We start from the raw sequence: 13435 nt of genomic DNA on the forward strand, positions 1-13435 counted from the left end.
TGGGAGTTGGAATCCAACAGTATCTGGTGGGCCACAGATTCTCCACCCTCGGTTTAGCATGACATGATTGAGCATAGCCTCTCCCAGGTCTCCAGGTTCAGAATCTTCCACTTCCACATTTAGTAAATCACAGCTTCCTGGGTTGCCTGAACCAGAAACTCTGGCTAACACTAACTATGGGTGATTTCAAGAAGCCAGCACCTAAAACCACAATTTTAAGTTTCCCTCTGGCAATTAACTATATAGTTAAGTGTTGATGAGTTTTGACACACTGGACAACACAACAAACTGTGGTTAAGGGAAAGCTTTCCACACCCTGGCTGCATAGGAGAGGGAAGTATACAAGCAGAGGCTAGGCTCATTAAGTGACACTGAACCATGGTTCAATGTGACATCTGAACCCAGATTATGAATATGAATCTAAACAAAGGTAAAAACAGTATTAATCTGCCTCTGTAGCTTTCCCTTTCCCACATCCAAGAGATCAGAATAAGACAGCTATGATAACAAAGGCTATTTATAAATAGATTTTATTTATAAAGTTGATTTACATAAAATAGGATACTCTTTTAAAACTGCATATATACATCTCAACAAATCCTAACAAGTGCATACAAAAATACCTTCAATACATTAAAAATAAAACTTCAGGGTTGTTGTTTTTCTCCAGAGAATTGAACCTTCACACCAGACCCAAAAACAAAATACAAACAAAGTCTTGGGACATCATATTCAACACAAACAGTTTTACACTCCTTTAGTATAAAATGTTAGGAAACTTTATCTAAGTTGTATAAGGTCTCAAAACGTCCTAGCTGGCAGTGTTAAGAAGTCAAGGGTGCAACAGACTTCGACAAATATTTCCTCTCCAATTGCAATTTCTAGAGATTTTTTGTACAAAAATAAGTCTTCATATCAACAGTGTTCACACAGGCAGTTCAAGTTACACGTATAAAGTTAATTTCTGACATGGCAATAGTCCCCTTCCCATTCAGAAAAAAGGAAGCATCAAGTTTTAATTATTTCACCCCTTCCCATATAAAAAGTATGCACGTATTAAGTGTGGAAGCCCAGTAATCTCCATCTGCCACTGGAATCATTAATAAGCTTTTTCATTGGTAATTCAAGAACTCAAGGAGGGGGCACCATATACTACTGTACAACAGCAGGTATAATCTTTGGCCCCTATTACCTATTTACATAATTGCACTTTTTTAAAAAGAAAGAAAGAAAGATCACAAGCCACTAGTCTTTTGTTTCATGAAAGAACAATGTCAGATGTCACAAGGATCTGAGCGTTCGATATCCTTTGCAATGAGGCTCACGGGAAGTAGGAAGCATGTTAAATTAAGGGTCCTTGTTGCTCTTCTGCTGCATCTTAACGGGTGCCTGGGACAATGAAGTACTGAAGTTCTACACAGCGCTCCTTTCAGTGTTGCTACAAAAGAAAACAGAAAGGCCATTAGGAGCACATAACTGACAGATCCAGCCGGGCTGAGGGGAGCCATCCAGGGCTTTCTCCCCTGGTCACATAGCTAGACTAATCCATGCAGCGTAGACCTCTTCTACAAGTTCCGTTACAGCAATTCAGGGCGCAGTAAGTCCCATTGAGCTTAGTGTGGCTTGCTTTTGAATACACATATATAGGATTGTACTATTGCTGTCTATTCTCCAAGCAAAATGTGGTACACATATATAGCATTTCTCAACACACTCACCTCTATTTTGTCAGGAAAACTGGTGTCTTCTAAATCTAGCCTTTTCCTGCTTTTCTTAAGAAATTATAACTGGGCTTGTAAATGGCAGAATTCTGGTCAACGATTCTTACATGTCAGCACCAGTATGTGAACGTACCTGTATGCAAATTTCACTGAAATTGATAGGACCTACAAAACTATTTAGAACTGGAGGGATTTGCCTGCAATCCTATATCCACACCTGAGAGATTGGAGTAAGCCACACTGAACTCTGTGGGCCTTACTTCAGAGTTGTACAGGGCTGCACTCTTGGTTATTCTGCAAGGCAAACTCACCCATAAACATTTTTGACCTATATCTTTCTTCTTTCCAAATGAGAAACACAGGTAAGCAGCAGATACAATGCCCTAGCCAACTCAAACAAAACTCAGGATGAGAAACAATTCGACTGCAAGCGGTATCCATCCTGAGATCTGAATGTTTATAGGTTATGTAAAACTATTGGCACAAACCTTTGAAGTGAAGTTGATTTGGGTTGCCCTCCCCATGAAGAAAACCACATTCAATAGTGCATTAAGACCATCGACACACCAACACTAAGCCCGTTTTCATGGTAGCCCCATTCATTTCAGTGGAACTTTAGCACCACTGAATTGCTTCTGCATTACCAGCTTCAGTCAATTTATTTCAGCCTTCACTGGAAAGTTTTGCATGCAAGCAATATTAAAACATCTGAGTCATTCACAGGACTGTCTTGACTTGCAGGGGCCGGTTTCAGTTATTCAGTGCTAACTTCCAGCTACACCGGTCAGTGATGGGCCGGTTGTGTGAACGCTGACCCTGCCACCCTGGCCAGATCAGCTTCAGTTCACTTGTGTGATCATGTGCCAAAATCCCAATCCAGGTTGACAGGAGCGTGCTGCTGCAGCATAGGCATAACTGTCTAACCCTGGCTGACACAGCAATGCAGCAGGGGATTGTTTAAAAACACAGGTTGTGTGTGCTGTGTGAAGAGTTTTACCCTGAAACGGCTCAATGAAAAGACTACCACGAAGAATCATAGCACTGTAGAGTTGGAAGGGACCCTGGGGATCATCTAGTCCAACCCCCTGCAACCTTGGCATTAAGAACTTTCTGACAGTTAAGAGCTGTTCAAACTCAGAAGGTGGAGGTTTTAAAGCAGGAGTTGGATAGCCTTGGGGATACCTTCCAACCCTACAAGTCTACGAAGAAACACTGGCGCGCTTACGACCTTCTCCCATGCAGCTATACTGCGATGCATGTCCCGCTGTGTCTCTGCCGCTTACCGGAGAGCGAGCTCCCTCGACGGAGTCGGCGGTGGCGGCTGGGGGTCAGTAGCTGCCGAACCAGCTGGTGAAGTCGAGCAGCTCCTGCTCCTCGGGGCTGAGCGCCCCCTCGTAGCCGCTCTCGTCCGAGGAGTACGCCGAGCGCGGCGAGCCGGGCACCGAGCTGCCGTCGCGACCGTCGAAGGAGGGCGAGGCGGAGGAATACGAGCTGCCGCTGCAGCCTCCTCCTCCCGCGCAGGCGGCGGCGGCGGCGGCGGCGATGCGGCCGGGCTGCAGGAGCCTGTCCTGGAAGGCGGCGCTGACGGCGTCGTGCTCGTCGAGGAGCTGCTGCAGAGCCCGGATGTACTCGACGGCCGAGCGCAGCGTCTCCACCTTGCTCATCTTCTTGGCGGCGGCGCCGTTGGGCACGTGCTGGCGCAGCGTCTGGAAGCCCAGGTTGACCAGCTTGACGCGGTTCCTCTCGCGCTCGTTGCGCCGCGCCACCGCCGCGGCCCCGCCGACGCCCGCCTGGCCGGCCAGGCCCGGGAACGCCAAGCGCCGCTTGCAGCGCAGCAGCTCCGGCGAGCTGGAGCGCCGCTTGGCGCTCTTGCAGCGCGACGAGGACTGCGCGGCCGGGCCGGGGCCGCCTTTAGCAGCGCCCCACTGCGGAGGCTGCCCCGACGGAGAGGGTCCCGCCTGCAGCCGGAGCGCCAACGAGGAACCCGGGTGGGCGCCGCTGCAGCCGCCCAAAGGGAAACTCTCGCCAGGCGCCTGGTGCGTGGCCGTCGCGATCGCCCCGCCGTTCATCTTGGGGCATCGATGTTCCCGGCTCTCGGCCTCGGCGCCTTCGCTAAGATCCGGAGTTTGGCGCGCAAAATCGAAGCGGCGGCAGGCTGGAGTCGGGGTTCCCTTGGAATGCAAAGGTGATGGCCGGCTGCGCTGGGAAGGCGCTGGACCCGGGCGCGCCCCGTCCCCGCTTGCTTTCCTTCCTTCCTCGCTTCGTGCCTGCCTCCCTCCCTCTTGCTCCTCGCGCGCTGCCCAGGCACCTCTGCAGCCAGCGCCTCGCCGCTCTGCCCCTTATCAACACGCGCTGCTGCCGCCGCTCGCGGGCCCCCGGCAGCAGCAGCACGCGACGCGGCGCGCGCCGCACACCCCGCGCGCAACCCCCCGCCGCCCGCTTGGCTCCCGAGCCTCCTCCCACCCAATGGGAAGCTCGCTTGGCAACTTCGCGCGCCCGGCGCGTGGCTCCCGGCCCAGGTTCCATAAACAAGCCCTCCTCCTCCTCCTCGCCAGGCGCACGCCCTGCGCCTCATTTGCATCCCAAAGCGGCCCGGCCGGGGGCTGCGCGAGCGCCTCGCCCAGCACCTGAGCCAGCAGCGCCTGGTCAGCAAGCTCTGTCCCCACACACGACTTAAGGAACTTGGGAGTTCAGCTGCTAACATAAGTAGCGTCTGTATTGGGAGCGGGGCGCAGTCTTCATATTGAGCCCAGACCCAAGGTGCATGCTCTGCACTGTGTCCACCTGGACAGACAGCTAGGTCCTAGGATTTCGGGGCCTGCTGTGCAGGTGCTACAATGCACTTGGGGTCTTCAGGGTTTCAGTTGTATACCTGCATAAAAGCATAAGATGCTGCCTTATGCTGAATTAAACCTTTGATCAATGTCAGTATTGTTTGCAGCTCTGCAGGGTTTCGGACAGGTTGCTCTCCTGGCCCTACCTGGAGATTGAGTTAGAGACCTTCTGCATGCAAACTGGATTCTCTGCTACTGAGCCCTTCCCCATAGACTGGGCACATATAACTTCAAATGTTTGAGGTTGTTTTCATTACTTTGGGCACCCCAGAAACCCAGATGGTATGGGGAAATTTCATGGGTACTGCTGTTTGTCTCGAAAGGGCGTGATCCCATATTTCCACTCCATAGGCTGATTACCATTTTGTGTTTTCGGGGAGGGGGGGAGAGATGCAGAGTGCCAAAGCGTTTACATAACATTGATGTCACCCACACACCCCTAGGAAGTGTCTTTTCCTCTACTGTTCCGGTTCAAATGAATGGAATAATTAACCTGTCCTTTCAGGATCACTTTGTTTAATGTAAATGGCAAAACGTTCTCTGGTTGTATGTGCTCTGGCTAAAAGTGATACACAACGATAATAAAAACATTGCCTTCTTGGTCCCTTTTGCAAACTCTCTGAATTGTCAGTTCTGCTGCACAGTTGTTTATACAACAACAAGCCCTCTATGCAACACTTATTTAATTGCCACATACAAGTCTTTCATCAGCTGTAGTTTTGAAAGAGGGATTTTTTTAAAGACGATTTGTTGCCAAAATATACTGCACCGCTCTTTTAATCTGGATTGGAACAATCTGGTTCTTTCCCCCTTCTGGCACGAGATAGCAGCGTTAGCAAATCTTCCATTGGATTCAGCACTTGTACTGTGTGGATTGAGAACAATCTAGGGCTTACCCAGAAGTTGGAACCTGTCAGTGTGAAGACCATGAAACATATGAGGACGGCAGATTGCAACACTGGGAATGTTTCTCATTCTGGCCATGGTGGTCTTCAAACGCAGCAGCAGTAAGAAGGTTATTCACACACACACACCAGTCTCTTACCTGGAGAAGTTAAACATGAGACTTTCTTTTGAGCATCATCTCTGCCCCAGAAGTGATTTAGCATGGGTTGATGATATCCAGCCTCTTTCTCACAGATGGTTGAAAAGTTTCTTCATGAAAATTTTGTTTGGCTGTGTTTAAACACTAAACGAGGTGTAGAACAGGGGTAGGCAACCTAAGGCCCATGGACCGGAAGCAGCCCACAGAGCCCGTTTAACCGGCCCACAAGTTGCCCCTGAACTGAGCCGCCCGCTCAGCAAGTCCCCGCATGCTGCACTGAACCGGCATGGTGTGGGGACTCTCTTCTGTGGCTCTGGAAATAGTTTCTGTGCATGTGCAGACACCGGAAATCACATCTGCGCATGCCCAGACACCAGAAATCGCTTCTGCACAGGTGCAGTTTTTGGCATCTGGGCATGTGCAGAAGCAATTTCCGGCGCCACGGACATGCGCAGATGCAATTTCCAGCATCACACTGCACCGGTCCAGCCCACAGAGGATCTCCACGGGAGTGATCCGGCCCATGTGATCCTGGGAGTGATCCCGGTAAGCTTTGCCGACCCCTGGTGTAGAAAATTCACTTTAATTTTACAACAATTTAAGAGTGGAAACTTCAGCTTGATTGTTTCACCAAAAGCTCTCCAAGAGGCATCATGTTGAAGAATAAATTAGCCTATTGGATTTCTGCAGGGAACTAAATTGAAGGTGGTAGACAGAAAGACCTCTGACGGCTAGTGCAAGATTGTAGGTTTTTAACAGAGGCAGATTTGACCACTGCTGCCTTAACATATTGGGGAGAGTGGCACCAATTGAATTCCTATAACATGCAGCTTTTATTGTTGTTGTTATTAATTGCATTTGTATCCCACCTTTTTCTCTAAGGACTTCATGTCTCCCCCCATAATTAATCCCCACAACAACCCAGTGAGGTAGGTTAGGCTGAGAGGCAACAACTGGCCCAGTGTCACCCACTGAACCTCATGGCTGTGTGGGTTATTGCTGGAGCCTTCAGATGAATCTTTGGAGGCAGGGCAGAAGCAGAGCTGCCTTTTTGCAAGGAGTACCTATCCTAGAAATCCCAGCCCCACCCCTTGTGGGGGAATCCACACTCATATGTCCAAAAACACAAGTGAGTGTAATTTATTTTGCTTCTTTGAAGTCAAAATTAAGGTTTGCATATGTCTTGGCCTATCTACGTACCAACTGTTGAAAAGTACAGATTGTTACCATTTACACAACAAGTTACTGTATTTTTTGCCTTGCCTGAAAACATTTTACAATACATGTGCATTTATATCCCTCTTTTCTTCAAAGGAGCTCAAAGACAACAACAGGTAGTGAAATTGGCAGGTGTGAGCAGGAAGAGATATAGCCAAATGATTCCAGCATTCCAAGAGTTTCTATGGATGCATTTATTGCCTGTTTTCTAGGCTGAAGACTGAGGAGATGGATCTGTCTTCACACCCTAAGTTTTGGCTCTGATCCTAAAAACCCAGTTGTGCGAGCTAATCCTGATGGCAGATGCAGTTTCACTTGTCACCAGAAGTGTAGCTCTTCAATAAATGGTTGTACAACACAATTTTTTTGAGGGGGGGGGAGGAGGTGCCAAGCAATTTTTGACAAGTATGACTCTGATGAAGGTTTGGTCATAAAGGAAATGTGTCTCAATGGAACAGCATTTGTCTGCATTCAAATGATTGGGTGGCTCCAAGAGAGATTTGGAAGACACCCCAGTTACTGAAGGGTCAAGAAGGGGTCTTTTGTTTTACTCTTCTCTGAAAAAGGAAACGCAGTGCTGACCAACCCAACTAAAGAGGTTAGTCTCAGGGGGAGGGAGAGAGAGAACATCTTTTTATTGTCGCAGTGAAGCAGATTTGATGGGAATATCCAGACTGGCCCAAGCTCACCAAGTAAGCTTCAGGACTAAGGATATGGAGTTGGGTCTTCCCAGTCCCATTGCAACCCAGGAGTCTGGAATCTCAAGTGGGGAAGAGCACATGGCCCATGTTGGAACCTGCCTTGTACCAGGTCAACCCAATTGCCCCAACTAACTCAGCGTTGTCTACACTGACCGGCATCAGCTCTCCAGGTTTTCAGCCAAGGTCCTCTCCCAGCCCTACCTGGAGATGCCGCCAGGGATTGAACCAGGGACCCTTTGCTTTCAAGGCAGGAGCTCTACCACTGGGCTATGGACCCTCGTCCTCTAGGCCTCTGTCCAAGTGTCAAGACTATCCCAGGCCACACCCCTCCCTGGCCTTTCTCTGTGCCCTCCTCAAGTGCTTTTGCCTGGCCGGAACATGAAATGTGAGCAGGCTTCTTGCCTGCCTGGATGGAGGTAGGTGTGTGTAAAAACTTGTGACTTACACATGGCTGGAATGTAGCCACTGCTGCTAAGGCAAGAGTTGTTATCTGTTGCCCCACTCACTTTTATCGCTGGCATCTGCCCTCTGGAAGGTCATGAACCAGGGAATGTGGCCCTCAGGCTGTCAAAAGTCTCCTATCCCTGGGCTACATTTACCAAATATCAGACTTCTAGGACTAGGTCATGGGGAGATAACAGTAATCATTTCAGCATGTATGTGTGTGTGTGTGTGTGTGTGTGTGTGTGTTTTAGTTGTAGAAGCCTGCCCGTCCATCTACCTTACAAAGTCACTGGGGCAGCTTTACATTTTCTGGCTTTTGTGGTGTTTTGCATGACCTTAAATGTTCCTTCACATACCTCTCTCTGCATGTGCTGAAACTGCATGCGCATCCTTTAACGGGCGTGAGAGAAAGAGAATACTTTCTCCCTCTTTGTGCTCTGTTCACATGTACCGTTTTCTAAAGGTGGGCGAGTTTTTCCTCACCATTTCCTTCAGCATCCTACTCATTTAAATTCATTTGAAAATGCCTGGGCCTCTGTTTGGGTTTCTAAGGCACATTTTGAAAACTTTTTTTTTTTTTTTTTAAGCACAAAAACCTCCCCCACACCCACCCGCCCTGTTACTGAGGGGGTTGTGTTTTTGTGTGTGTGGTAGTGGGGGGTGTTTTGTGGGGGGTTTCTCTTGGTTTGGTTTCTTTTAAGCCAGCTACAGTCAAACTTTGTTTCCATTCACAGCCGCCGTCGCGTCATGAATGTTAAGCCTGGCAGACCCAACTGCTCTCCCCGCCTTGCCTCGGCAACCCCTTCCGCTCCTTCCTTTCTTGAAAAGGAGACAGGCCTGGGTTTAAAAGTTTATTTTAGCTTTGATTGTGCATAGCTGCTAATGCATGTTAATCAGCTCTCACAATGCATCCTTGTGAGGCACCAGAGAATGCAGGCTTGGGCTGTGGGGGCTTTTTGTTCCCAGGTAATTGTGATGGTGAAGGGGAGCTTGCTCTAATTAATTTAGTTAGTGTATGTTTTGGTGAGGGTAAAGGGGCTCGGTGATTTATAGGGCACCGCTTTTCTTCTCTTTAACAGGCAAACTCCAAAGTGCACATAACCATATTATAGCCAGTAGGTGAAAGACTCTGAATGCACGGAGGCAGCGCCAACACCCCCTGTAATTTTCTGTTCTCTGCGGAGACCGGTTTCTACAGGAAGAGAGGTGCATTTTCAATGCTCGGCTTCTTTGGCCGTCTGCAATCTTACACGTAAAAGAAGATCTGAATGGCCTTGAGACTATTTTTCTCCTTGCTTTGAACCCGTTCTCAAAAGAATGCCCCAAAGATTCAAATCCTTGGTGGTGGTGTCAAACCAGATCTAAAATACAGAAGGATGAAATGGAAAGTTCTTATCAGGGTGGTAGGATTTAGTCTTTGAGCTGCTAGTGAGCCAGAGGGTCAGATTGAATTCAACTTTACCCAGGACTCAAATGAACCACCTATGGCTTCTTAGCTTGATTGTGTACTAAAACTTCATTCTGCAAATAGTTGTTGATGCCCCAGCACAATAGGAGGCATATAATCTGTGTCAGAGGTTCCCATTTGGTGGTCTGTGGTACTGTTCACATAGCAAAATCTACCACAGAGAAATCAAAAATTTCAAAAGTAGGGGGTCGGTGGCTTGGTTTTTGAAAAACAGGGTCTGCTAATTTGCAGCCAAAATATATTAACTCCTCCTCTGTCTTTTCAGGCAATTTCTAATTCAACTGTGAGCCAAAGCATCTTCCGAAAACACTCCAAAGACAGTTTTGGCTGCTTCTAGATGCCCTGTGCATCCAGCAGCCATCTGATTTGCTTGCACAAATTGGAAAACGCCTTTCCAAGTTTGAGCTCCTCTAGTGTACAGGTCTCTCTCATTCCTACCTTTCTGCTGCTGGCTTCACATATCACAAAGGGAGGGAAAGAGGGTAAGGTAACAACAGCGCATCCAGAAGGCAGGGTTACTTGCTGGTAAAGATGTTATCATCCCAAGAAACCTCCCACTTCATTCCCACAAGGCTTTTCCTCAAAGATCTGCTGCTGCTGCTGTTGTTGTAGGTTTCCCATTCTCTCGAAGTCATGTACAAGATTTTACACGAGATCAATTAATCCAAGCTACCTGATGCAGCAGCTTCCCACCCAACTTGATATTCAGTATGGCTTTAAAGCTATACACTCAGAAGTGTGGGGTAGAAGACAAGAAATAGCCACTTCTCAGCTGGTTACAAAAGAAGCGCTGAAGATGTTGCAGCGTTTTGTCAATGCTCACCTTAAACATGAGACAAGCAATGTGACAGATACGCACACCCCAGTTCTTCTCTTGCTTTGATTCTAAAGCAAGATAGAGGAGAATTTCTCCCACCATTTTACCTGGTTTGTTGACCTGCTTTCCAGGCTGCTATTAGGGCACCAAGTGCTATTATGGCTAAAGGACTCAGCATGTCTCTCTTTCTGCCCTTTTCTTTCTCTTCCCTCCTTTTCCCTTGCTATTACCTGGAGCACCTGGCAGGTGTTCATGGGGAAAATAACATTTCCCAGAGTTCCAACTGTTGGGGACAGAAAGAGGAGGAGAGAGCCTCCTAACATCTCTTCTGCCATCATAGCCACAGCATTTTCCACGGCAGGAGAAGATAAAGCACTTTCCCACTTTGTCACCAGCAGATCAGGAACATTATGAAATGGCTGGAGTCTGACAAGGGAGTGAATTTGGAGGCTCATGAGAGTGACAGGTGTGACCAAATTTAGAACATTTCCCAGACATTGGCTACTTTTGTTTTCAATTGCTAGTCCTAATCCAAAATGAGCCTTGGGGAGCTTCCCCATCTCTATTGAAATGTGTTCAGGAATAACTTGGGTACCTGGGAGTAAGCTCCACAGAATAGGACTTTCTTCTGAGTAGACACAGACCTGCACTGTAAATGGTAAAATTTGCTCATGGTGAGCAATCATGGGACTGCTTTGATATGCATCCAATTGCATGTGCTGAGATGGGGGTCTGAGCAAATGTATACGAAAGCTGTATCTAGACACACAAATGTGTTCATGTGAATGAGGTTCAGCATACAGAAGAAAGTTTGGAGTGGGGTGCAGTGAGACAAAATTTCAAAAATGGAACAGGAAAGGAGGGAAAGAAGACATATATTGGCATCCTTCTGTCTCAGGAGACAATGGAAGAATGCACCTTCAGGGTAAAGTCAAACAGCTGGAGAGTTACAGTGCCTGCTGTGGCTGTAGAGACCAACATGGGAAAGACAAGTTTTATTGCAGCTGGGGCAGATGAAGAAATCCAGTTTTGTAGCTACAGGTGCATTTCTTCTCTCTGTGCTCCCAAAGGTCATTTCTCCTCATCATTGATGTGGATACACAATCTGTCTCCTGACATATGAGATTATTAATATATATTAAATTTATATAGCCAACCATCAAAAACATATTTTGTTGTCAACTTACAAACTAGATATATATATCTAGATATCTAGATATATACATATACATACACACACACACACACACACACATATATATATATAATGATAAAAGACAGAAAAAAGTTTAATAGTAAAGCATGTGACAGGTGTCACGTGATCCTAAGGATGTATTCTCAAATATCTCAAAGGCTGTCACATGGAAGAGGGAACGCGCTCGTTTCCTCCTGCTCTGGAGGGTAGGACCTGAACTAATGGATTCAAGTTACAAGAAAGGAGATTCCGACTTAAACATCAGCAAGAACTTTATGACAGAAAGAGCTGCCTGACAGTGGAACAGACTTCCAAGAGAGGTGATGGATTCTCCTTCCTTGGAAGTTTTTAAGCAATATGCCACCAGTCATGCCTGATTTAGTTGAGATCCCTGCATTGCAGGGGGTTGGACTAGCTGACCCGTGGGGGCCCCTTCCAACTCTACGGTTCTATGATTCTATGAGAATTCCTGAAAGAAATCAACAGAGGCCCTTTCCAATTCATCATGTGCAAGTGTGGAAGCAAAACTGATGAGGGGACACGTTTCTTCAGCCAGTTACAGTGCTCCACCCTTTCATATCTCTTTGCCCCTGTACTTTCTTTGTAATCTCTGTGTAAATGCAACATGTGATAGGATGTCATCACACTGTACACTGCCCCACCCCAGGAGCAACACCAGATGTTGTGAGGTGAAGCAGGCAACAAACCATAATGATGTGACAGTACACATTTTGTTGCCTAGACATGGCATGAAAGGAGGAGAGAGGCATGGAGTCGTTGCGTGACAAGCTGCAGCTGCTGAAAATCCTGCCCTCTTCTGCATCCAGCCACCCTAAAACAGATTTATTCATCTCTGGGTTTTTAAAAATCATAATAATACTTGTACATATTTTGGAAGGTGCCGTTGTTTAAATCCCTGAAGCACAGTATGATGACAAGCTGCACCTGCAGAATTTCCCCCAATTGTGAACACCAGTATTGACAGTACAGAAGCCCAAATGTTGAAATATGGCCATCGCCAGCATAAATTATACGAGGACCACAAACTCGCCATGCATCCCATTCCCCTGTTCCATGTAGATAATGCAGCTTCAGGTCCTGTTCGGAGAGCTACTACTGCAGTTGAACAGAAGAAACAAAAATGCTTCTTTTAGTCTCTGAGGTCCTCTAGTGGACAAAGTGAATTGACTCCCAGATTTCCTTTATGGTCTAAAACAGGGGTGCCCAAACTTTTTTCAAAGAGGGCCAGATTTGATGAAGTGAACATGCATGAGGGCCGACCAAAGTAGTACCTCAGGTTAAGAACTTTGCTTCAGGATGAGAACAGAAATCGTGCTGCAGCGGCGCATTGGCTCCATTAGCTAAAGCGGTGTCTCAGGTTAAGAACAGTTTCAGGTTAAGAACAGACCTCCATAACGAATTAAGTTCTTAACCAGAGCTGAGACTACTCCCGTGGGGGCCGGATTAAATCGACCGGCGGTCCGGATTAGGCCCCCAAAACGGACTTTGGACATGCCTGGTCTAAAAGTTTAGGTTTTGTTGTTGTTTAGTCGTTTAGTCGTGTCCGACTCTTTGTGACCCATGGACCAGAGCACGCCAGGCACTCCTGTCTTCCACTGCCTCCTGCAGTTTGGTCAAACTCATGTTCGTATCTTCAAGAACACTGCCCAACCATCTCGTCCTCTGTCGTCCCCTTCTCCTTGTGCCCTCCATCTTTCCCAACATCAGGGTCTTTTCCAAGAAGTCTTCTCTTCTCATGAGGTGGCCAAAGTATTGGAGCCTCAGCTTCACGATCTGTCCTTCCAGTGAGCACTCAGGGCTGATTTCCTTAAGAATGGATAGGTCTGATCTTCTTGCAGTCCATGGGATTCTCAAGAGTCTCCGCCAGCTGTGCATAGTGGGACTCCCTGAAATATCAAAACAACCTCCTCTTGGAAGGTGGTGTAAGATGACACTATAGAGAGAAGGAAGAACATAAATTTTAAGTCAATG

At 47.3% G+C, this 13435-nt stretch overlaps 2 protein-coding genes across 2 annotated transcripts in view; one reads left to right on the forward strand and one right to left on the reverse strand.

The window, feature by feature from the left end:
* Positions 1-514: 514 nt before the first annotated feature.
* Positions 515-4565, reverse strand: ASCL2 (achaete-scute family bHLH transcription factor 2). Its single transcript, XM_083425767.1, has 2 exons — positions 3005-4565; positions 515-1438 (listed from the first exon to the last, which is right to left on the reverse strand). The coding sequence occupies exon 1, from the start codon at positions 3788-3790 to the stop codon at positions 3050-3052; it is 741 nt and encodes a 246-aa protein (XP_083281893.1). The 5' UTR covers positions 3791-4565; the 3' UTR covers positions 515-1438; positions 3005-3049.
* A 2868-nt stretch (positions 4566-7433) lies between these two features.
* The window catches only part of TSPAN32 (tetraspanin 32), a 40694-nt gene continuing 34692 nt past the window's right edge, over positions 7434-13435 (forward strand). Inside the window, exon 1 of the mRNA XM_083425736.1 lies at positions 7434-7935. The gene's annotated coding sequence lies outside the window, so the exon portion shown is untranslated. The remainder of the gene's footprint in view (positions 7936-13435) is intronic.

The sequence above is a fragment of the Podarcis tiliguerta genome (genome assembly GCF_965153285.1).
Source record: "Podarcis tiliguerta genome assembly, chromosome: 1".
Lineage (NCBI taxonomy): Eukaryota > Metazoa > Chordata > Lepidosauria > Squamata > Lacertidae > Podarcis > Podarcis tiliguerta.

Bases quoted from the DNA above. Each gene is read 5' to 3' on its own strand.
- ASCL2 (XM_083425767.1), bottom strand. From the start codon at position 3,790: ATGAACGGCGGGGCGATCGCGACGGCCACGCACCAGGCGCCTGGCGAG.